Source organism: Leptidea sinapis, chromosome 1 (genome assembly GCF_905404315.1).
Source record: "Leptidea sinapis chromosome 1, ilLepSina1.1, whole genome shotgun sequence".
NCBI lineage: Eukaryota > Metazoa > Arthropoda > Insecta > Lepidoptera > Pieridae > Leptidea > Leptidea sinapis.
In genome coordinates, this window is record NC_066265.1 from 19459103 (window position 1) to 19484533 (window position 25431).

Genomic DNA, 25431 nt, shown 5'->3' on the forward strand with positions numbered 1-25431 from the left:
TATATAAAATTTACCGTGCTAAATGTCAAAAATGTTGATGTACTTAAGTGTTTTGTTAAATGGAGAGGTGATAAAATCGGTGGAATCTGCCAAATTTCTTGGCCCCTATATTGAAGGATTGGCGAACAGACTTAGTTCTGCAGCATACGCGGTTAAAAAGATTACACAATTAACTGGCATAGATACGGCGCGACTTGTATACTTTAGTTACTTCCATAGTATTATGTCCTATGGTATATTGCTGTGGGGCAGCGCTGCCGATATTAATACAATATTTGTGCTGCAGAAGCTTGGGCTATTCGCGCTATTTATTACCTAGGTCCTAAAGAATCATTGAGAGCAAAATTCAAAGAAATTAACATCTTGACTGTTGATTCGTAATATATTCTTAATAATGTAATGTATGTTCATAGGCACAGCTATGCAGATCTCACTTGGGAAATTGTCGACCAGTGTCGAAAGAATGTTGTCTTATAATCCAGTCCTCCTTTGAGAATGTCACCGAATGTGGTAGAATTAACCTTATTCAATGAAACTCTCAGAAGTCTCAAGTTTGCGAGTTAACCACAAAAAAAAACATGTGTCATATCAACGCGCTTCGATAACATTCCCTGTCACTTGAGCTGCTGATTTCGCAGTCATCTGGAAGATAACGCAAAAATGTTTACGAAGAATGCAGTAGTGCGAAGTGTCTTTCCAGTGCGACCTTACTTCAAGCACGCCTATATTTTAGCGTCTTATAAGGTACAGGTCTGGCCAGATAATATGGAGAATTATTCTCATCTCTGGTGTGGTGCAAATCTCAGTATATACAAATATTGAGAAACTAACACCTTTTATCTTAAATATTAGGTATTTAAACTGTTTAAACTACATAAATAAATTTATTTATTAACATATCGGTGTTGGTAGGTACCATAAACATAATATCAACAAGTATAATTTACGCTAGTATACTAAGATACTAAGTAAATGGTTGGTACCGACTAGTTTCGGACCAGTCGTGATTCGGAGGTCCTTCATCAGTGTCAGTGTAGTGAGTTGAGAGTTCGCTGTCTCGTCCCGTGTAGCAATGACTGGGAATATTGACGTTGACATTTAATATTACCATTTAAATATTCTAAGCATGTAAAGGTATAAATTCATAAGATTTGTGTGAAGACGGTGAATGATGAAAGATATAAAATAAATTTATTAAATATACGTGAAATATAATAATTAATATGAATCAAAATAAAAGTTTTACAGGTAAAATTACAAGAATACGCACATACTTCAACAAAATATCAAAACAAAATGATCATTATATTCGCGATATTGTTTGTCAAATGGTCACGTTGCCTTAGAGATGCCATGTCAAAAGTTTGTAAATAATTCCAAGGACAGCTTTCAATAGCCAGACTCTACCTTTTGCAAGAAAGCGTGCTACATTTTGCTGAATTTTTTTCATTTTTGGTTTTAAGGAATCAACAGTTTTTAGTTCTTTTTCATCCATAGGAAGATAAAAATATAGTTGTTGATCATTTTCAAATATTAATATTATAAATAATATTTGAATTTATTTTGGACGTAATTTCAAAGAAAGTGGAAATTTAGGGTAAAATTTGATTGAGCAAAAAAATAGACTACCACTACCAGACAGCTGTGTCAAGCTGTCAACTGTCAGTGTCAAGTGTTTGATTGTACATGTAGATTGTACTTTGTAGGTACAATAGCCAAGCCCGTCTATTTTTTTGTCGAGTGCGATTTTTACAAAAATACATTTTACCACTTTTGGACATTGTTAAATACCGTAAATACAATGGTCGTCAAAGTTTATATTAGTGGTATTTCAGGGAATAAAGAGGTGAGCACTAGAATCTCATAATTCTATGAAGTCGGAGGGTCTTTTGTAATAAGTGATTCACGGTGTTTGTTTCGTTTTCATTTTACGAATAGTTTTCTATTGTAGGTGAAAAAAAGACAGCAGCGTGTCTTGATGATATTAGATTCAAAAAATATTAAGTATGAAATAATTGACATAACAGAACCAGGGCGAGAGGCAGACAAAGATTTTATGCAAACGAATTCTAAATCGAACGGTGGTACCGTTAGTGATCCCAACCCTAGATCACCACTTCCTCCACAGGTGTTCAATGATGAGGAATATTGCGGGGTTTGTACTCATATATTACTATGTAAACTTATTATATTTAGTTTTTTACAAAACTCTCTTGATTTAACCAAAGTTTACTTTTATCATATGAGTAAAGCTTTTACATGGTCCTTTAATATTTTAGGATTACGATCAATTTGATTTAGCAAATGAAGTGGATACTCTGGAACAATTTTTAAAGGTCGAAGTTCCAACAGAAGAACCACAGGAGTCTGATAAGGTATCAAATATTATCTGATGTATGTTAAACTATAAATTTTATAAAAATTTGGTGTGTGGTATAAAATATTATCTGTATTGTAGTTGATATACTGTATAATCCCTATATAATATTGTTTTTATTTTTTGGTAGGTATTGTTTTTAAAATATGTGTGTATATGTGTTATGAAATTCCCATTTATACTTATAAAAAATGTTTTTAATATCATTCTAGATAAATGTAGCAAATGGTGATGTATCAATAACTAATGGGAAATCTACATCACATGATGAATCACCTGTAGCTGAGAACAAAGGTGACCAAAATGATGAGGGAAAACTAGAAATATCAGAAGAAACACCTGAAGTAGTCACAGAAAACTCACAAAAAGAGTCATCAGTTGAAAAAGATACTTCACCAGATAGGCTAAAACCAGATGAAACGGGTGATACTGGGGAATATGAATCTGAGGAAGAAACAACTGTAACAAAGGCTTTGTCACAAGAAAATACTTCATCACATGAAGTTGTTAATGAGAATGGTGTTCTGAGCTCCCGCGAACAGTCAAATGAAAAAGAGGTAATTGAAATCAATCAGAAAAAGGAGAATCCATCAGAGGCTCTTATAGAAAGTGAGCAGGCTGCCGCCGAATAAATGCTTGGCCATCTCTTATCAGCTCAAATGTAGCACTAAGTGAACACTCATTCAATTCATTATTTATAATTCATTACTCACCATTACTTATAATGCTGATTCATTGTATATAACAAAGGCATTGTTAAATTTATTGTTAGCTTTGTATATTATATACACATAGTCAAATGGCCTGCCTCTATTAATTTAAATATCATTTATGGCTATTAAAAATTAATTATTCTAATGTTATCATGCTTGTGTCATTTGAAAGTATTGATTGTAACTTATATTAATGATTTTTGTAAGAATTTTGTGCCTTTTATTACAAAAGTTCAGCATGTTTTGGATTTGATTCTAAATCTCATTCTAATAAAGTATTGTGAAGAAAGTTTATATGATGTTGCTATTTATAAGTATTTTACGATTTGCTTATACTTTACAAGTTTCATTCATGACATTTATTTTAAGATGAAATGTGTAATTTATATATAACTTCCTCATAGGTGCTGATTGCAAGCAATTTCTATTGAGTGCTTACAAATTGCTATTGTAAAAATTAAGTAATGAGTTTATATGTATATCATTTTGTGAAATTATTGAAGACATTTTATAACATAATTATTATTTACTTTTTCATTATTATTATATAAATTTCAATTACTGTTGTATTTTTTATTTCTGCTAGAACTGTTTCTTTGTATATTTATTATGAAAGGCTTAAAAGGCATTTATTTTCTCAAAATTGATTCCTTTAGAAATTCTTTTTGATGTCACATCTAATATACTAGATACTACTACCACTTCAGAAACAAATGACGCTCGAGAGAAGCTGAGAGGGAAACTTTCACGCATAATTTTTTCATTCAACATGTATTACGCCCTCTTGATGGTGGTGGTAGGTGATCACTTAAATTTAATTCAATGTGAATTATGCTAACGTTGGGATTTCAGTTTTTACCAATATGTTCAAATACCAACAAAAATATCGGGTAAACAACAGCTGACTAGCAATTGTTAATTAATCCAATTTTCTAGAAACCTTTTAAAAGGTAATTAAGAAATTGATACAAAGTAGACTCCTATTTCGTCTTTTCAGCTAAATTAATCCAATTTAATATAGTAGTATCGTAGTGCCTAGTTGCCTCCATAATAGGTATGTAGATAGAGGTTGAATAATACTTATAATTAGTCGTCCGTAAATTTTAGATTAGTATGAGTCACTAAAGTAAATTAGAATAAAAATCCAATTAAGTGTTTATCATTCGACAGCTTTTTCTTTAGTTGCTTTAAATTTTTAACAATTGATAAAGGCAGTTGGTGTTCGATATTTTTTTTATCAGGAACCGTAATTGTTGTGCCCCACACCTCGATTATCAACCTTCTAAAATGCCCATTTACTTTCCAGTCCAACTTCGCATTGTCAATTCCAGTTTTTCTCACAATGAAGCGTCATCGAATTGAATAATGGCTTGAAACAGGCGGATATTTTCCCATATAGAGATGTTTGTGTTGCAGAAGCCACGGTTCACAAATGTACGTAACAAGCCGCGAATTGCACGTGTCCACCTCTGTTACTGTAGACCTGAAGGCGGGATTTACTTTTTCCTTTTTCCAATACAGTTTCAAAATATAATGTAAAATGCTTATATGCAATAAGCATTTTTATGTCATGATTCCTTTACTCTAACTATATGACAAATCTTTCTGAATACGACTATCAATTAATGTGATGAATATTGGACAACTACTACCAATTAAAGTGATTGGCGGCGGATTATTAACGATGTAACAGAAAGAGTGAGGTAACATTTTGCTCGCCCGTTGATAAATATTCCCATTTATAATACCATATTGATTTGGTACCTTTCTTTACTTTCATACTTGTCAAAGTCCACATTCAATGAAGCCCATTTTTTACAAGTAAAATTGACTAGACAAGCAATACCTTCATCTGATAGCACCGATATTCTCCTTGCTCATTACAAAGCAGTGCCACTTAGAGGATTCTTGATTGAACCTAAAAAATCTAAGCGCCATCACACTCATCACTATAGGATGCCTCATTAGTTCAGTAATTTTACTAGACTCAAACCAAAACACAAGAATGATGGATTAATTGTCTCACAAAGTAAATTATTTTTGTTTTCAATAAATTGAAATAAAAAACAATATTGGCGGTAATCGAAACAATAATATAATTTCATGATTATTTGTTTGAGCAAATAAATTCTTTAAAAATTTACTAATTTCTTAACTTAACATAAATATGGAATAACAATATAAAATCTAAAATGGAAATGTAAACATTCAGGTATCTAAAAATGTAATACTAATTACGACTATCGTACATTAACATGGAAGTATTTATTTTAATGGTCAATGTATTCGGGTTACTTAAATGATACTTTATCATTCATTGACATCTCGCGCTCTCATTTTCTTTCACACAGATGACTTATTACAATTCATTATTTTTTTCCTCTAATAATTAATAAGTAATAATTTTACAACAATCTGCTCGAAATGTTTTTGAAACATAAAGTGGGCTGGAACTGAAGTTATTGAAATAATCCTATCAATCCTACTAGTTATTACTATTACTGTTGATGGGACAGCTTACTTATTCCAGATAATAGAGGAAACATCTGATATGCACTCTTAAGTGTGTTGGTATTAAGTTCAATTTGCGGAACCATATTCAAGTTGCAATCATGTCACAAACTACACCGGCTAGTCTAGTGAAGATCACAGCAGTACAATCACACAGACATTATGTTCTCATCTCCTTACAATTGTCGATCACCCTCTTATATCCTTAAAGGGTCTTCTTCATTACAGGAGAGGGCGGATTGCTAAAATCTCTCCTCAGGGTTTCCACTACTTCACTTTCGGGAATCTCGTCAAGTAAGCCTGCTTGAATATTTTTATCGAGGGTTACCAGAGGCTGTCGACTGTTCTTGAACTCTTCTATCAGACTGAGGTTCCGCTTGATGCCATCAACCAACTTGACCATGGAGTACTCGCCCATGGCGGCTCCTTCCTGCAGCTTGGTGCCCGCGATCTTCGCCACGGCGGATGTCTTGACATCGGTGACCAGCTGAATCAGCCACAGCCGCAGGTTGTTCGCTATCTCCATTGGACTCTCGTATTCGTTGGGTACGATGCCGTCGACTTCCGATTCGAAGAATGACAGCAAGGGAAACCATATTCGGGTTCTGAAACAAATAATAGTAAACTATTATTTACTCTGTATATGTCTGTCTGAATTTTTAGTTATTTACTAGCTGACCCGGCAAATGTTGTATTGCCATTTAAAATAATTTTTGGTAAATAATAAATAGATGCATATAAAATTTAAATAAAATTGATCAAGCTGTGTGGAAAGAGTATGGCAACTGTCACAATCTTGACACGAGAATTTCTTATAGATGTATGTTAATGATAGTATGAAGATCTTAGAAAGCCACACATATATTTAACTTTATTCAGTTAACTGACCACGATATAACGACTCAATTAACCTTGTTTGCATAATATTGTCTCAAGTCTTCGCCGTTGGTTGGCTTACAATTTTCAATTCTTAAAAATCACTCCTTTTGTGTTTCGGTCTTAAAAACATCTCATAAATGTCAAAAGTCTATGCTCTACGCCTTTAAATTTACATAATAGTACATAATGAAACTAGTGTTCTATATTAGTCACTAAGTTTGAGACGACAAGAGAACCGAGAATATCGTGATCAATGCACACGAGTTTCATACAAAGTTTTGTCGCAAAACAAAAAGCTTTTTAGCTATAAAGCGCCATAATACCTCAAAAGCAAATATTATTCGAGTTTATAACGTAGATTTTTGTGAATGTGAAATTATTATTATACTAACTAAAGAGGAGTAGGAGAGGAGACCCATAAAAAATAAATGAATTAACCGGAAAATATGTACAAACGTAACAATACCAAGCAGTGCATAATATTTTGGATTGTGTGTGTAAAAGCGATGCCATTAAAGGTGATAGGCACCCAAAATGGTGATTTCTTTTGCCTTAAATATTCGCACTAGTTTGATTTCAATACTTAGTCGAAAAATGTCAAAAACCATGGAGAATATTAACCAAAGAATGAAAGAGGTATCTACTAAGTTGTGGAAATGTTAAGATAAAGCAGAGCCAAAAGAGGATGAAGGAATAGAAGTATTAAGTGTTGTTACAATTTAAAACGCAAAATGTTATAAATACAATGTTTTGTAGCGAAATAAGCTGTTAAATATTCATATTCAGCAGTGGGAGGCTCCTTTCCACAGGAAGCCGGCTAGATTATGGGTGTACCACAACGGCGCCTATTTCTGCCGTGAAGCAGTAATATGTAAGGATTATTGTGTTTAGGTCTGAAGGACGCCGTAGCTAGTGAAATTACTGGGCAAATGAGACTTAACATCTTATGTCTCGAGGTGACGAGCGCTATTGTAATGCCGCTCAGAATTTTTGTGTTTTTCAAGAATCCTGAGCGGCACTGCATTGTAATGGGCAGGTCGTATCAAATACCATCAACTGAACGTCCTGCTCGTCTCGTCCCTTAATTTCATTAAAAAAAATTATGGCCAATATCAAAAAGCTTAATTAAATGTTTGCCACAAGTATCGCATAGTTAAATAAATCACTTTTAGAAGGATTAAGATGCACATAATTTTGCTGAAAATTAACTTTTACTAATGCGGATGTTTCACGTGTTAAACTCCTGCATGGTCACGACCGATTGAATCTAACAGGAGTCGAGGGAGCCATTTATTAATAAATATAATAAGTTACCAAATGCCGTTAAGTGATATGAAAGATGAGTCAGAATGGCGAAGTACCTCGTGTAATACCTGGAGGAGTCGTTGCGCATGAGCGCCTGGTTGTTAGACAGCGTGTGGTAATAGAGGAAGAGACGCGAGGTGATGTAGAACGCGATGAACACGTCGATGGAGTAGTGCTCGTGTGCAGCCAGGATGAAGAAGATGCCAAACATGTTCATCACCCACGTCAGGATGTGCAGCAGGTACAGGCTTCGCGACGTGTCTGGAAACGATAGCGACAACTTTATATACAAATAAAACAATATAATATATAATTAATCATTCCATACCGTTCGATATATCAGGGAAAACTACTCTTTACGATCCCTACCTAATTATTAAAATAAGTGAACCACCAGTGAGTGACAGTGATTGGTATCAGAAAAAAACAACAGGCGGCCATCTTAACTCCGACGTGCACGTCAGTAAAGGTAAGGTTTGTCTTCCTAATTCCTCAATCACCGATCGCATTTATCTGTATGGGTTCTACAGGCGAATTACGAGCCTCCTTCTATATACAGTCCACTTATATATAATGTTTACTTGTTTCTGGAGAAAATGTATTAATTCAGACCACTGCTCAACTTGTTGGGCTTTCAACTGTAAGGCCTTCAACTAACGCGTAAATGGGTACAGCGTAAGTGTAGCCACAATAAACGCGATATTTTTTAAGACATTCACTTCGCCGTTGCGCTATAAAAATGGTATTAACAATTTAATTGGTAACAAATTAAAATGGTAGTAACTTATCGACTAACTTTATCGGGATTATTAATGGCATATTATATCCCCGGTATGAACGCGATAAATGTGAGCCCAGTTTTGCTCTTAAAAGAGATTTTCATTAGTATAACACTAGAAATAAGGGATTGCTTGTAACTAATTCTAGTAGGCTTCATAAGTCACATAATAGCTTTAAGGGTAAATGTATATACTTCTATAATAAAGTCCCAGCCACTGTTCAGGAATTATCTATAAATAAATTTAAATGTTTTATAAAAAAATGGCTCTGTCGTAAATCCTATTACTCCACTGCTGAATATCTAAATGATCGGACAGCCTGGGACTAGATTGTGATTATTTTATAGCGATAGAAATGACTTTACAATATTGTATATTTTTATTGAAAAGAGCGCAAAAAAAAAGAATGCTGGGAGAGTTTCTTGCGCCGCTTCTTCTCTCTTAGAGCACCATTTGTTTCCGAAGCGGTAGTAGTATCTAGTAGTTATTAGAAATGACACCAAAAAGAATTCTAAAGGAATCAATTTTGTGAAAATAAATGCCTTTTATGCCTTTATAAGCCCTCCCGTCTCAACACTTACTGAGGAACGTGGAGCTTTATAATTTGGCTGAATAGCATAATACAATCGATCGCATTTTTTATTTCGGGCTCGGTATTTCTTTTACTAGAACCACTAGATTTTGGTAAGTTCCAAATTACCAATAGGCATATAAAAAAGCTCGAAAATTTATAATATTATTGAAAAATTACCTTCGTTACTTTAATGTTCCCTGAGGTCAAAGTTAATGGATTGCGTGATACGACTTACGATTAATAAATAACAGAAAGAAGTAAAAATTATAACGCGGTCACTCTAAATGTTTGACAGGTTTATTTGAAAACGGAAATGATTTATTAATAAATTATTATAAATAAAAATAGGATAACAAAAAATTGCATTCTCAGCTAAATATATACTGCATAGCGTGTTGTATTGAAAATTGCCTAATATTAGTTAAATAAATTAAAGATAATGGTTGAAATTTAAAATTGTCATCAATTCTTGCCTTATAGATGAATATTATATAAATTAACAAAAATTTTATTTTGCAAAATGAAAAATGGAATAATTTTATCAAATTAATGTATTGTCATCGGTCATCGATAAATCTACGAAGTTTGAACGAAATCTGGCCGTTTAAAGTGGATCGAAATCGCGCCCAAATGAGTCGATTACCAACAAACATACATACAGGTGAAGCTAATAAAATGGATTATCGAAATAGCAAAAGGGCGGTCCAGATAGTGGTGAATACTACGATTAGAGCTAAAGTATTTAAAGGCTGTCCCCAAGGGGGTGTCCTATCACCACTCCTGTAGCAATTTCAAACAACTTCTAGGACTATCTGGGCTGGTTGGAGTAAGAGGACGAAAGGACACGCTCAATGGCCCAATCAAGAGGCTAAGTGCGTAAAACAGCCCAGCTAAACTAACTAAAAAGTACGAAGATTATAATCTTTAGTATTTTTTTGTATTTGAAGTAAGACGCAATATAATCTAGTTGGCACAGCAGCAGAACACGACAAACAAGCGTTACTTCCGCGTGCGCGCTTTGATATTATTACGTCGAGGAATAATGTCACCGGTTCACAGATAACAGCCCGACAACGGATTGTTATCGAATAACAACCACACGATAAACACTTATTCCCAATTATGACTAAACTAGATTCTCAATATGACGTTGTCTTAGTCATCGATGTTATAAAAACGGAAAGAGCGAGTGTTACTTGTTACAGACGGAAAACGTTGTAAAAGTATATAAGTCCATTACATACAGAGCTTCATGTCTAAACATTTTTTTTTTAAATGATAACCCTCGCTTCGGGGATACACAAATAAAATTTGAAAACAAAATTTCATGAACTCTTCCAACTGAGCTAACCGTTCGAGTGACGTATCATGATAAAATCTTGTATGCTTTGTTCAACTCTCAGGTTGACAAGGTTGACAGTTGGAAGAGCACTCGCACGGAATGCGAGAGGTTGTGGGTTTGAGTCCCGCATCGTTCATAAAATTTTGTTTTCAAACTTCATGTCTGAAATATTAGAAAATCAAATTAAATTAAAATTAATGTTATAGTAAAACAACAATAACCATTTTTTGTGCAAAATTCCCTGGTAACTACTCCTTGACACAAGATTTTTTTAAAAGTCTAAGCCCAAACACCTCGGGTTTCAAACTATATAGCTGACAAAATGGAAATGTGTTTAAGCTCATCTGCAAATAGACTTCCATAATATTTTTTTTAAAGTATCCATTAAAGAAAAACACATTTTAGGTATATTTTTGTTTGATTCTCCATCTTTCACGACTCATTTAATAAAATGAGTCGAGAAAGATGCAGAATACTGCAACTGTATTTTTTTTTAATTGAAATGGATAAAGCAATTCATCTTCTAAAATAAAACGTATAAACAAACCAGAGGCTCAGATTACAAAAAAGAGATACAACAAAAAGCAAAAAACGGACTTTTTATGAAAAATACTTAAAATTAGATTATCTTGAAAACCATTGGATTTAGGATAGGGTGTTTCATAGTCAAATCACTCAGAAATGATCTAAGCTATAGCCCCATAAAGGTCGACTTACGAGGTAACCCTGTATAATTGTTGCGAGTCATTTAACTAAACATTTCTACAATAAAAAAAATACCTAAAACAGGCAGACGGGAGACAAAAATCGCAATGCGATTTATTTTTATGAATTATTTTCTCATTATACCGATGTCTCAATGTTAGCATCCCACGATATTTTCGACACGTATCTTGTCGTTAATAATTCCAAGCAGTATATCTGTAAGTGTAGTGTTTTCCTTCACACATATTTTTGCCGCAAACAGCCTACGTGTAAGTTCCTATTATTTGTATAAATTACAAACACATTCTCAAAGTAACAGACGCGGAGTGGTGTGATGGGGTCGCAATATTTAACGCCTTGGGCTATTTTATGACGCACTCTTTCCTCGTGGCAATAAGTCAACAAGACTTAGAAAGCAGTAGTCAGAATTACGAGCAAATTAATCTAACTCTCCCTTTCTAAATCTAAATTACTTGCCATTATTTAATATTTTTTCGCGATTTAATTCGTTACAAAATGATTCAGGACTATGCGTAGTTCATAGGGAATTTTCCTCTAATATAAAAGGTCAGCCCTTAAGGCGAAGAGTAACCAGAAAACACGCAAACATGGTGTTTTTAGACAAATTTTGTGGTGAAAGTATAGCATTTGGAGCTATGAACACTACTTAATCCTGTTACACATATCCGTAAGTCTTATTTGTAGGTTGCTAATGCTTGCTGTTGGTTATAGTTAACACTGCCGAGCCTTTTTGAACTACCACTTTTCTTTGAAGTTAAACAAGTTTTTTGGCATGGCGTGAGGCATTTTTATGATACTTCTCTCAGAAAAGTTATTCATACAGCTTGTACTTTTTTGTGTGGGTTCATTTATTCAGATTAGTAGTGAATAACGAGGATTATAAGCATATAAACTGTTTTCCACGCAAGAATTTTGAAAATATTGGCCTTGTTACATAGATGGCGGGCCGGCAGCCGTGAACTCATAACGCTCTAGGTCGCTGGTATTTAGTGTCGCCTTAACTTTAATGTCTATAGTCAGCGCCCTAATGTATATCTGAGTTAGACAAAATCAAACATACTATCGTAATGGAACTAATTTTATATTACAAACGTAAATTATTAATCATGAGCCAATGTTTACGACCTTTTTAGGAGATTACACTAAATTAGATTATTTAATAGATATCAGCATAAAAACAAAATTAAGAAAAAATAAAGAGTTTAATTTTTTCTTAATTATATTTCATATTATCTTTTCCAATGTAGATTACATACATCCATTTACCAGTGGGAGACTCCTTTGCACAGGATGGCGGCTAGATTGTGGATACCACAACGGCGTCTACTTCTACCGTGAAGCAGTAATGAGTAAGCATTCCTGTGTTTTGGTCTGAAGGACGCCGTAGCTAGTGAAATTACTGGGCAAATGAGACTTAACATCTTACGTCTCAAGGTGACAAGCGCAAAGTGCTGCTCAGATTTTTTTTTCTCTAATAGTAATTATAATGCAGATCTATTGTCATAGGATGTCAAATCACATCAATCGATTGAATACTCAGGGTATTCTTTGTTCGTATTGGTCATACATAGACAATATTACATGTTGATACCTACAGAAGGACTCAAATTTCAACGCAGTCCGACAGAAAAGATAAAATTATAAACAGGCTGCAGCGAAAACGATATAGATGGCAGCCCATGTGCTTAACATATCGTCTCGGAATTCCCCTCTGTTTATACAATGACATTGAGCTGACATGGGCACAATTCCAATGGCCTAAACACATGGTCGAAGTTCGTACGGCCAGACCATCGGACGGTTCGGTGGTCGCCGCGCACCTTTTCGTCCGGCGTCGTACCTACTCGATACGGTGCTGACGGTAATTACAGTAAAAGCTCCTTATTCGCACCTCCTTCGCGCTTCCTTTATTCGCGTATTAAAAAATTGTGACCCAATTCCTATATTCGCGGCTAAAGATTTCTTTATTCGCGGATGTAATCGGTATATAGTAAATGCAAATTAATAAAAAGAATACCAACATAGCCGAAATTGTGAATGGATTAGGACGAGATGGGTACGAACAGATAGAATCAAGTGACATTCAGGAGTTGCTTGAAATGTAAGATGAAGATTTGACTGAAATCGACTTGGAGGAAATGTTAAATTCACAGCCCATTGAAGAAGAGGCAACAAGCACTGGAAATATGACATTTAATTCTGAAAAGTTCCAGTGAAGGATTAAAAATGGCAAATGAGCTTTGTGATTTTTTATGAAAATTGATCCGTCTAGGGAACGAAGTCTTATTTTTTAGAGGAAAATTGCTAATGCCAGTACTGCATATCAGTTTGAACTGAAGGACCTATTAAAATTGCCAAGCAAGAAAAAATTACAAAATTCTTTAAGCTGTTGCCTAAGCATGAAGGTAATAATTAATAAGTATGGTCAAAAGCTTCAATTAAATTGTTTTTTATATGTTTGTTTTTTATTTTGTCAGCTAGGAACATATCTCCTATAATCCCATATAAATTACCATTCCGTATCACACAAACTGGGCGAGTATCGCAGAAAGAATAAAATAAAGTGATATTGTCTAAGGATCCTAATATTGCTTCAAATAATTTGTATTCAAGAATTAATAATTAATATTAGTCAGGATTCAAGTCCAGTTTATATGGAGAAGAATTCCTAATAAAATATTATATAAATATTTAAGTGATATTCGAACACACTAAAACCCATTTTTCGATAGAGCTAGAATTAATTATTGGCCACTTAACATTTGTTTTGTTCTACGAGAATTCAAGAAATACGACTTTGAATATTGTATTAATTATGCAATAGCTTATGTAGATAATCGATATACTTGGCAACAATCTTGCATTTAAATCGTACCTAAATGCAGTTTTTAGATAAACAAATTGTTTATAATTATTTTGTTTATCCGATAAAAATATGGAGTAGAATTTTTAGCCGGCTTTTACTGCCACACATAATATCACCACAGAATTGAACTCAGGGCACTGGTACGTGCTAGACATTACTCGGGTTCTGACTGCAATGCCTAAGGCTGGATGCAAGTAACGAAATCAACACGGTGGAACATAAAATAGAGTTTAGCTTAGGCTGGGTAATTTCCGCGTGAAGGTCCGGCTATTTGTTATAAACCGCAATAGCTGATGCACGGAACACCAGATACCAAATCGGCTAGAATTGGTTATTCACAATTTTACCTAGAATAAAAGAAGAAAAAAATTTTATCATTCAAGTCGACGCAGACCAAACTGCGGGCTTACCTCTTTAGAAGATCGTTTAGCGGCCGTTTTCAATAACGTATCTCTAGTTCCGTATATATCGCTATCACCGTTTAATGACAAGATCTTATATATCCATAGTTATGTCCAATATAGTTATAAGTTACATTCCAATGTTATCTGTTGATAGTTTATTGAAATGTAATTAAGAGTTAAAGGATAGATTTGTCGACCTCTATTAAGATAAACTAAGGCTAGATAGGTTATTGAAAACGGCCGTTAATAGACAATAGATACTTATAGTCCAGGTATTTCGTATTATTTGAAAAATTGGCCGATATTTGCCACACTCTGTCTACATTCTGACTATAAGTACAGATTTATAAACAATACATTCACTAAATGGTAATCGCATGAGTGATTAAAAACTGTTGTTCTTGCTTTCAATAGAAAAAATATCTTGACGACCTATTGTTCTTTAATTTACAGCCTTACGCGTGAAATATTACCCATACAAGAGATTTATATTTAATATTATTTATTTAAATGTGTACATTATGTTAAAAAATATAATGAGATTGCTAATAGGTTTAAGCTCTACTTCACTTTTGATATACAAGCCAAAGCTATAAATAGAACCGTGGCGTTGTCGACTTTGATTCTTGACAAGTTTGTGGGAAACGTACTTCTGCAAAGAGCAGTGCATTTGTAACTACTACTGCTCAAGCATAGATGGATGGGGTGGGAGTGTACCAGTTCAATTACAGACACATGAGAGATGTGATCGGCTCATCGCATTTCGCTTCCCTAGGTCGTATTGCATTGCCCCGCAACTCGGATCCCATTGACCCTGTTAAGGTGAGGTATTGCCGCTCAACATCTTGTGGGTCAATTGCGCGATTAGTCACTATCAACTGACATGAACACTGGTTCGACAACCACGCAAGGTACCATCACGACGTTTAATTGCGATTTACACTTTTGGCAACTCTGTTGGGATACTTCTAGACTCTAGAGACACGGGTTTCTAATCTTGGGTCTTATCACAGACCATTTCTCCCTAGCACTACATCATGGAACGAATTATGTATAAAACCGAACCTGCAGTTCAGATGATGGCGAGTGATCACTGCCTTCTAAGCTCTCTCTCCGGAGAGGCCTTTAGGACAAAAGCACGAACTTTTCCTTTGTTTTTTTTTAAAAGTCCGCCCGTGAAAGACAGCTGACAAACGTACTTTCTCTATAATACAGATCTAGGATATTAATAGTTCGTTCTTTTTTTTATGAAAACGAGACGAGCAGGACGTTGTTTAGTGGATGTTAATTGATACACCCTGCCCATTACAATGCAGTGCCGCTCAAGATTCTTGAAAAACCCCAAAATATCTGAGCGGCACTACAACTGCGGTCGTTACCTTGAGACATAAGATGCTAAGTCTCATTTGTCCAGTAATTTCACTAGATACACAGTAGAAACACAGTAATGCTTACACATTACTGCTTCACGGCAGAAATAGGCGCCGTTGTGGTACCTATAATCTAGCCGGCATCCTGTGCAAAGGAGCCTCGTACTGTTGAATATGGTGATTCCCATCTCATAGAGTTCCTTGAAAATGACCATGTGGGTGAACACTGGGCCTATTTGAGTTTGTGTGAATGCAGGAACAAATAAATATTTTAAATATGTTTAATTATCGTTACGTCACGCCTGGTACCCAAGTGTCTGGCTGGACTTATTAATCATTTATTCACACAATCACCCAAACAAACAAACACTCAATAACGCAAATGTATTACAAACAATGGCATGTTTTAGAATAGAATTGTTAAAGACTCGTTTAAATATTTACATCAATTATAATCATTATACTGTTGTTAATATTTTAATATGGGAATTGTTTAAATTCGTGAGCCATTATAACGGATTGTCGGCGGAATTTATTTCTTAATATATTGATACTTCTACAGTAAGGAGGCCAAACTAGTCACTAACTCTATGACTGTCTCTATAATACACATCTAGCACATGAATATTTAACAGTTCGCTATACTGTTAACTATTCATGTGTAGAATTTATTATTCCTAATTTATTTGGGTTACGAGCACAACGATTGCCCTAATACTAGCATCAATTCAGACTTTTTACGTTTACATAATTACGTATAAAAAATATAAATCATAATTTAATATACACAATCTATCTGGTATACTTGGAATGCTTTAAAATACAATAACAAAAAGTTAAAAAGAGCCTAGTGCTCACAATATAGTGTTTCTCAAAGGTGCATAATATAACAGAGAGTGTTCAAAACAAAAGTGTTACGTTATTCAAAAGAATTGTTAAAAAACGTTTGTGTGGTAAAGGTTACTATAACATAAATGACTTTCTTATTGATACCACAGATTGGGAATGGAGCGACCGCCCTCAGGCTATTAAATAATAAGTTTAATTGTACAATGTTACTTTGTAAATGTTACTTTAATTGTAAAACATATTTTTGATGAAAAAAAAGCCAGCTGAGTTTGTTGCGCCCATTCTTCTCAAGCCTGAGAGGCATTCATTTTGGAATGGGTGGTAGTTTTTTGACTTTCAATAAGTGATTTCACATCCTTTTTTGAATAAAAATATTAGAATTTGAATTTGAATAACATTTACTATTGACAGAACATTACTAGTAACAATATTAAAGAGCGCTGACTACAGACTACAGGCACAGGTGCAAAGGAGCCTCCCACTGGTGAACTGGTACCACTACGGCGCCTATTTCTGCCGTGAAGCAGTAATGTGTTAACATTACTGTGTTTCGGTCTGAGTGCGCCGTAGCTAGTGAAATTACTGGGCAAATGAGACTTAAACTCTTATATCTCAAGGTGACGAGTGCAATTATAGTTCCGCTCAGAATTTTTGGGTTTTTCCAAGAATCCTGAGCGGCACTGCATTGAAATGAACAGGGCTATCAATTACCATCAGCTGAACGTCCTGCTCGTCTCGTCCCTTATTTTCATAAAAAAAAATGTTCTAAATACCACAGGCTACAAACAGGATATAGTCTATCTATAATTTAGTTCAGCTTAAGGAGTGACTTATAATTACTTATTTTTTAATTCCAGTTAAATAACTTATGTTTATTTTTCAAATGAATACACCGTGAGTAATAGATAATGAAGTCGAACTCACGATAAGAAACTATTTACATTGAATCATTTCTTATTTGAAATAAAATTATTGATGGTTGTAACAAAAGTATGCACATATTGTAAGCGCTTACATTTTTTTAAAAACTTACTTAACTGGAATCTTGAATAAAGTTGTCTTTTTTTGTTTACGTAACATAGCGTAATTAATTACCAAGATTGCATCATAATTAGTACGTTTTGTGCATAAACTATCTATACGTGGACACTTACGCAATTTACTTAAACCATCTTTGATTAAAAAATAATTGACCTTCTTCGAATGCCATTCGATTCAAAACGAAAAATTGAATTATACTTAACGAGTCTAGATTATCAAGAAACTGAAATATCATTCAGACAATTTTATAAAAAGGATTGAAACTCTCACACACAATCACTGACACACACACACATACACGCACTCGCACACTCACACACACACACACGCACACTTTATTGTTTGTTAAGAAGTTTTTATTTTTATTTTCATTAATTTTACTAATACTATTATTTTTCTACCATCTCCATGCTATGTTCCGCGAGTCAAATAGAAGTAACTTTCTTTAGTAACTGTGTTTCCCGGCTTCTGTGTCACAAGCACCTTTGCTTAGTGCAGAGCCAAAACTCAGTACATGTAACGTACAAGGTACTCAAATATTCACAATTATGTTAAAGTGTATTGTGTTAATTTTAATTACTTTGTATGTATCTTAATTCTGGTAATAAATTTATTATTTATTATTATTTATTAATTCCAATTTGGCTTTGCAATTCAGATGACCGCGTAATTGGCAATCGTTTGGTACTAGGCGAGGTATTAAGAGAAGAAGTTACGAAAAATGGGGATTTTTAGTGGTAAATGCACAAAGTTTAGTCTTTTGGGGGTGACATAATAGGGCAAGAGCCCGTGGACCCCAGACCTACGTTATTTTATAAAAGCTGAATCTGTCAGCGCATGCTCCCAACACAGGTAAGAACGATGGACCATTATGGGGTTTGGGTTACAGTGGCTATGGCAGGTAAACGGTACTAAGTATGTAAAATACCGATCTAAATACATAAAATAATAAAGTGCGATTTTTCGGTATTACCTTCAGAATATTATTAAAAATCACGTTATTCATTGCCAGACACTTACCATCGTGGCAACCTCTTGCCAGACACCCTTAATGTTCATGAAATTGTAATTTTACTTACGTCATAGTATAAAAGCTGATTTTTATATATTATACTTAGGTAATAAGTAGATGATGTTTCCTCATTAGCCAGACACTTTTGATAGTGCCAACCTTTTGTCAGACGTGGCTTTGGTAGGTAAACGGTACAAAAGGTGTGTAAAATACCGATCTAAATACACCAAATAATAAAGTGCGATTTTTCGGTATTACCTTCCGAAATTATTAAAAATCACGTTATTCATTGCCAGACACTTAATATCGTGGCAACCCCTTGCCAGACTCATGAAATAATAATTTTACTTACGTCATAGTATAAAAGCTGATTTTTATATATAATACACACCTTTAGTACAGTTTACCTGCCAAATCCACTATAACCCAAACTCCATAATGGTCCATCGTTCTTACCTGTGTTGGGAGCATACGTTGAAAAACTTTCAGCTTCTGTAAAATAACGTAGGTCCACGGGCTATTAGACCATAATATAACATCTAGGTGCAGAAAGTTGGAGGCCATGCAGCACAAAAGATTTTGTGACTGGGTTGTGCTACAATCATAGTTGAAGGTAGGTAGTAACTCACATTCGGTGATGAAGAAGTTGAGCAGGGTGAGAGCGACGGTGTGTCCCGAGAACATGTAGTCGCCGCAGGTACGTACGCCCCGCACGGACATGCCGGCGCCGCTCCAGATGTCGTAGGCCTGGCGCAGGCGCCGCCCCCACACCGTGAGGTCGTCGGCGGGCGGGTAGAAACGCGGCTCGCACTTGAGGTGCGAGCCGGGCACCGACAGCGACGTGATCAGCATGGTGAAGCACCGCAGCAGGAAGACGGTGCCGGCGAGCGCGAAGAACCGCCGCAGGATAATGAACCTGGAAACACTCGGGTGTTCACTACTCAGAAACGAAAATTTTCCTAATTTTTTTTTTTTAAACAACTGCTACCGACTCCATACAATACGTATTAAACTCAATACAGACAATCGTTATTTGTTCAACAAGTGAGCAAAGTTATTGTTTGCTGATTCCTGACTTTAAATCACGAATTGGCGAAGTAGGATTCTAATATAGACTACTGAGGTAGTGAGTGATTAAAAGGCACGAGACAAAAAAAAAATTGCTCTCTTGTGAAACATACAACTTTACTAGACTAGCGAGAAGAGTGTTATAGGTTATATAGTAACAGAATCAATTAAGATAATAAATTTTTGGGACAATGAGATAATACGCTAGGCTAAAATGAGTTTCGGATCGCACCGGATCGCATTGTTTATTTTTTTAACGCGGAGTAATTCCCGGATGTATGGTCACGTGGGGTTCGAAATTTAAATCAGTTTGCCTCACGCTCACAACAAAAAGCGTTTTTGCTGCGAGTTTTCACGTAGCAATAGCGCCCTTTTCGTGCTGGAGAGGTGAAAAATACATTACGTATCGTAAGGGCGGCAGACCATGCACAACGATCATTCAAGTGTTTGCTCACGGCGTCTATTTGACATCTTCTCACGACACGCAAGTGACACGAGGGTGATAAGCGTGTAACTTATCACCCTCACCAGATGGATGTGTGGTGCCCTCCATAATGCGGTTTCAAGAACATTGCGTTGTATTTCCATGAGGATAAAACATTGGTACTTTTAAATAAACTCGCACACTTCCCTAAAACGCCATATCCCTACCATCATGTTACTGAATTCGTTTATACTCATCATTTCGACTTTATTAGCTAAAATAAATTGCATACTACATGTCTTTGTTTCCACGCTATGGATGTTTGTTTAATTGTTATGTAATTTAAAGCATGTATGTGAAAGTAAAAAACCTGCATCAGGATATTTATTTCTGAGTAATGGCTTTTGGGGGGAAGGAAAATTTTTCGTACGATTTTCTACCTTTACGTATTTATTACACGATTTCGGATTAATAATATAAATGCCATCATTAGTTTGTGATGGACTTCCTTTGACGGTGTTTCCAAGTGGTAAAGGCATTAACTTGAACAGTAGGGTACCTACCTTAATAATATTAACATTGGACTATTTGACGTTTGAGTATGTTTGTTGCATCATTTTACATATTATATTGTAATTGAAGTGATTTGTAAATCGATGTAATTGTAAATCTTGATATAAAAGAGTGGCAATGAGTTTCTTGCTACTTCTTCTCATTAGCTCAACCCTTTACGAAGTAGCGATAGATTCAATAAGATTTTTTTTTATTTTGGCATTCATAAGTGTCATTTCCGTGACCTACGTGAATAAACTGATTTTGATTTGATTTGAATAACCGGAAAATACTGACAATTTAATTTCAACCGACCAACCTCATTTGTAAAATTTCTCCGAAAAAGGGCCAGGCACGATTGTAAAACAAGTTTATAATATCATAAAATAATTAACACAGCACCCGAAATTCGTAAACATAGTACCGCGAACTTGTCCTAGTGAAAGGAGGATAATTAAAATCACAAACCGGTATTATTATTGTTTGCTCTACATTTTTATTTAATTATCATGACTCATTTTAATGATTAGTATTCTTACATCGACTAGGCTAAAGCATAAGTTCTGCTGCCTTTAATCTTGTATGCTTTGTTCAACTCTCAGGTTGTGGCTTAAACGATGCTTGAACAAAGCATACAAGATGTTATGACGATACGTTACTCGAACGGTTTGCTCAGTGAAGTGAAGAGCACTCGCACGTAATGGAGAGGTCGTGGGTTCGAGTCCCGCATCGTTCATACGTGGATAACACTGAAAATGTTTAGAACTGGCCCGTTAGAAACATTGCTAATGAAAACTTTTTTGAATTTCAATTTTAGAACTCTTTGGTAACCTTATGTAGTATATTGCATTTATTTGCCATTTGTTTTTATGAATTGGCGGTAAATCTGAAACTCTTGTTACACGTCAAAATGAACCTAACGCAAATTTTTAGTCAATGATTTATTATGACTTTCGTTGTCTCGACTTATGTTTTGACTCAACAACAAAGCTATGATAGGCTGCGATTAGCATTTTTTAATGAAGCCTCATCTCATGCCACAATTGGTTTAACGAGTTTAAGCGTGGATGTAGCAATCTCAATGATGACCCGAGTGTGGGACGTCCTTTAACAGCGACTACTGAAGATAGCATCAGTGTTGTGCGACGCATGATAAAGATACAAGTTTGTGGCGTGTCAAACTGTCTGGCGTGTACGAAATAGCTCTTCGTTAAGCTTCCCGTGATAAATTCTGTAGAAAACACACAATGAAGCGACTTCACTATGCAACACAAATCTATCGAGTTGTTCACAAACACAAAGCACAAAATTAATTGACGTAATGCAATGGACTCTGCATTGCATTACGTCAATTAATTTTTTCGGCTTATACTGTGGTGTAATATTCGCACCCAAATTACATGACGAATATGAAGATGACAGCGGAATTGGTCGCAGATTTCGGGACTCTGAACTCTTTTAATAGTTTGATCTGCAATCAGTTACAAAACTAGAAGCGGATGAGTTAGGTGAGTATGGAGTTTAGAAGAGACCATTATCAGGACTACCTTCCTAGAATACATCCTTCCTTTTCATTGCTGTGGAACAGTTTAAGAGATAACTGGACAGAATACTTGGATGGACCAAGAGCCGATCAGCATAATATTTCCTTTTGAATTTCTCCATTTCAGTGCAAACACTGGGAACACCAATCTATTGGTGGATCTCGTCATTTCTGGAAGACCATGGGGCACTAATTCTTACTGTACACAGAATGTTGTTTTGCACACATTGAATGAGTATGATGTTGCTTTTACTGGCAGAGCCCCAAAATGAAATTATGTAGATCAGAAGCTTATTAACAGACAAGACATAGTGTCTACCCAAAAGCCAGTGTAGGTTTCTAAAACTATTATTAATTTTATCCCTTTTCTTCTTAATGAGATAATTCCAGGTGAGCCTTCTGTTTAGGTTAAAAATCCAGGTATTTTACTTTCTCAGAATCCGCTAGAACATTTGTATCAATTTTGACAGGAGGGGAATTTTCCCCGCTAAAAAGTGAACATGAAGTTCAATTTTTGAGCAATTGCTCCACATACTCATCCTTTTTCATGCATGAAAAAATCCCTGCCCCAAGGGTAAGATGCAAGGATGATCCAAGAATTGGCAATTGTACAAGATTTCAAAAACCAATCTTCCAATACTAGGTAAGGCATTAACTTGAGTATTGTCCAAAAGTGCTGATCCAATAAATGTGGAGTATTTTTGTGGTTAACACACAAAATTGACTATCTACTTATTATATTACTGTATACTAGATTTATATTAATTAACTAGTTTATTATTACAAAATAAAAGCACCTTAATATTTTGTTAGTCTTATTTTACTCATTACATGATAGAGACATTTCATGAAATATGCTTTATCTCAAGTTATTTACAATTCATCCATTGTTTCAATGTTTACTTGTGTATACACAAAAATATATATGTTTTAAAACAAAGAACAGTTGTGTTGTTAACAATACAAAGTACAATAAGATGACACTTACTGATTAACTACAGCTCAATTGATTACATATATAGTAGTCTTAGTTATATTAGCCTTTAGTTTATTTGCGCTTTCTAACACAAAGAGATCATGGGGTAGATATAACAATTTGTATGACTCTCACAGAACTTAGAACAAGGATATGGTAATTAATACATAAATGAAGTTTTTTTTATACTTATAACAAATAAGAGTGTGTAAAATCATCATAATTAAAATACTATGAGCCTAATACCTCAGCTGGCCAGAATGAGATCTTGTTGAGAAGCAATTGCAATAAATTACTCTTCTTTAAGAGCAATTTATTGGGACTGATTATATTTTTTGCAATACAATGATTAAATTCAATTTAAATAAACTTAATGAATTAAGCATTTTACACAATAAGTGTAATAATAGATTCCTATTTCACAAATTAGTACATACATAATGAAATTATATATCTATAATACAGACAAAGATGTCCATTACAAAGTAAATATCATATTATTATTGGAATGAAATTTGACTAATTGCCAATAACTTTGGTTTGAAACTTTTGAGTAGAAGAAATATAATAGATTTACATGATTTTATCATACCTGTGTTTGTGGAAGAAGAGCACAACCAACCAAATTGCCATTAATAAGGATCCGGTGATTTCACACATATCAAAAGCCCATGGTATATGTGGAACATTATCAAGGAAGAGGTCTGGAAGAGGAGGGTACTTCTTCATATCAGGCACTTTATCATGCACTATCACCATGACTACTGCTGTCACCCATGTTACCAGGAACACATAGCCTGAGAAATCAGCAGGGTATCAAGAAATGTTTACTAAAAAGCTAGTAAGACAAGTGTTTAAATTATGACTTTACCCATAGCAATAGCAGTTTTCCACACTTCAGGTCTTAACTTAGATGCTCTTTTATCTGCGTAATTGGATACATAATCTTCAGTTCGAGTGTACAATTCTCTTTGCAGCTGATTGTGTAGATTATAACTTAGATGTGATAAATTTGTGCCCAAAAAATTTATATTTGTAGCAGGGTTGAGGACTTCGTCACATAATCCTAGTTGGCACATTGCATTTTTATTATCCTTTTGTAACTTTTTCACTAAGAGTATGAATCTTTTTCGTTCACCTAATTTTAATTTATCAAACGGATATTCATAAAAATCTCTATCCATGAATGACAACAAACACTGTCCATCAATGTCTTGAGTTCTGCAGATATCCACAATAACACTTGAAATCTTTTCTTTACATAACAAATCATTAACTTCTTTGTTGTTCCACTTAATTATATTATCAGCATCCATTTTCACTTCTTATTAAATAAATTGATAACCGTAGAAAATGCTACAACAATGATCGAAACTGCACATAAAATTTCCAGAATACTTTTATGAAACGGAAAGAGAAAGTGATTTAAATTGCTCGGAGATTTAAATTTGAGTAACCAATTATTCTTACTTATTTAATAATAACCCCATCCCTGTCCAATCCCCACTGAGAATCAGAGAACAGAGTAAATTATTGTCAAATGTCACCAATGATTAATAAATAATAACATTAGGTAAAAAATAACGATATAATCATAGAGTATCATAAGAGTGAATATGACAACTGACAAGATACTTGACATTTAGTATTTGACGTAGAAGTCAGTTAGAGCTATCGCGCGGCCGAGCGCTCATTTATGGAGAACGCACCCATAGAATCGCTAAACGTATTTTGAAGCCACAAGTATTTGAAATACTAACTACAAAATACCCCAGCGTCTGGTATTTGAAATACTAATTACAAATACGTATTTGTATTTTAATTACAAGTAATTCAAATACTGCCCAACCCTGGATGTAGGTATATGCTATTCGCAACGGTACAGTAAATCTCGGCTAGCGAATCTCTCTGTGAAAAAGCGATTCAATCGATTGTATTAAATGTGCAGTCATTGATAGATTGACAGATGACGGCTATAATCTTGCAGAAACGGAGATAACCGAAATCCACTATAGTATATGCTATAAGCAACTGTTCGCTTTCAAACTTAGCCGGATTATAATATATATGAGATACTTCGTCGCCATAATATTGTAATAACTATTTCAAACATATTATGT

The 25431-nt window shown here is 34.7% G+C and overlaps 2 protein-coding genes across 4 annotated transcripts; one reads left to right on the forward strand and one right to left on the reverse strand.

Moving 5' to 3' along the window:
• The first annotated feature begins 1676 nt into the window (after positions 1–1676).
• LOC126970730 (SH3 domain-binding glutamic acid-rich protein homolog) lies at positions 1677–3651 on the forward strand. Its single transcript, XM_050816826.1, has 4 exons — positions 1677–1846; positions 1952–2155; positions 2280–2375; positions 2590–3651. The coding sequence occupies exons 1-4, from the start codon at positions 1802–1804 to the stop codon at positions 3007–3009; spliced, it is 765 nt and encodes a 254-aa protein (XP_050672783.1). The 5' UTR covers positions 1677–1801; the 3' UTR covers positions 3010–3651.
• A 1511-nt stretch (positions 3652–5162) lies between these two features.
• Positions 5163–24839, reverse strand: LOC126970525 (ceramide phosphoethanolamine synthase-like). 3 transcript variants are annotated; one of them, XM_050816501.1, is made up of 6 exons: positions 24782–24798; positions 24183–24667; positions 23904–24108; positions 19378–19664; positions 7842–8046; positions 5163–6206 (listed from the first exon to the last, which is right to left on the reverse strand). In XM_050816501.1, exons 2-6 carry the CDS (start codon positions 24625–24627, stop codon positions 5807–5809), a joined length of 1542 nt encoding a protein of 513 aa, XP_050672458.1. In that variant the 5' UTR covers positions 24628–24667; positions 24782–24798; the 3' UTR covers positions 5163–5806. The 3 variants fall into 3 exon arrangements, with proteins under 3 accessions (XP_050672458.1, XP_050672465.1, XP_050672449.1); XM_050816508.1 differs by having other exon boundaries at positions 7854–8046; positions 24183–24839; XM_050816492.1 differs by having other exon boundaries at positions 24183–24838.
• Positions 24840–25431: the final 592 nt, after the last annotated feature.

Coding starts and splice junctions, on each gene's coding strand:
- LOC126970730 (XM_050816826.1), top strand. CDS start 1,802: ATGGTCGTCAAAGTTTATATTAGTGGTATTTCAGGGAATAAAGAG. Junction 1,847..1,951: donor GTATTTCAGGGAATAAAGAG/GTGAGCACTAGA, acceptor TTTCTATTGTAG/GTGAAAAAAAGACAGCAGCG. Junction 2,376..2,589: donor AACCACAGGAGTCTGATAAG/GTATCAAATATT, acceptor ATATCATTCTAG/ATAAATGTAGCAAATGGTGA.
- LOC126970525 (XM_050816492.1), bottom strand. CDS start 24,627: ATGGATGCTGATAATATAATTAAGTGGAACAACAAAGAAGTTAATGAT. Junction 19,665..23,903: donor CTCTTCTTCCACAAACACAG/GTATGATAAAAT, acceptor GAGTGTTTCCAG/GTTCATTATCCTGCGGCGGT. Junction 8,047..19,377: donor CAACTTCTTCATCACCGAAT/GTGAGTTACTAC, acceptor TATCGTTTCCAG/ACACGTCGCGAAGCCTGTAC.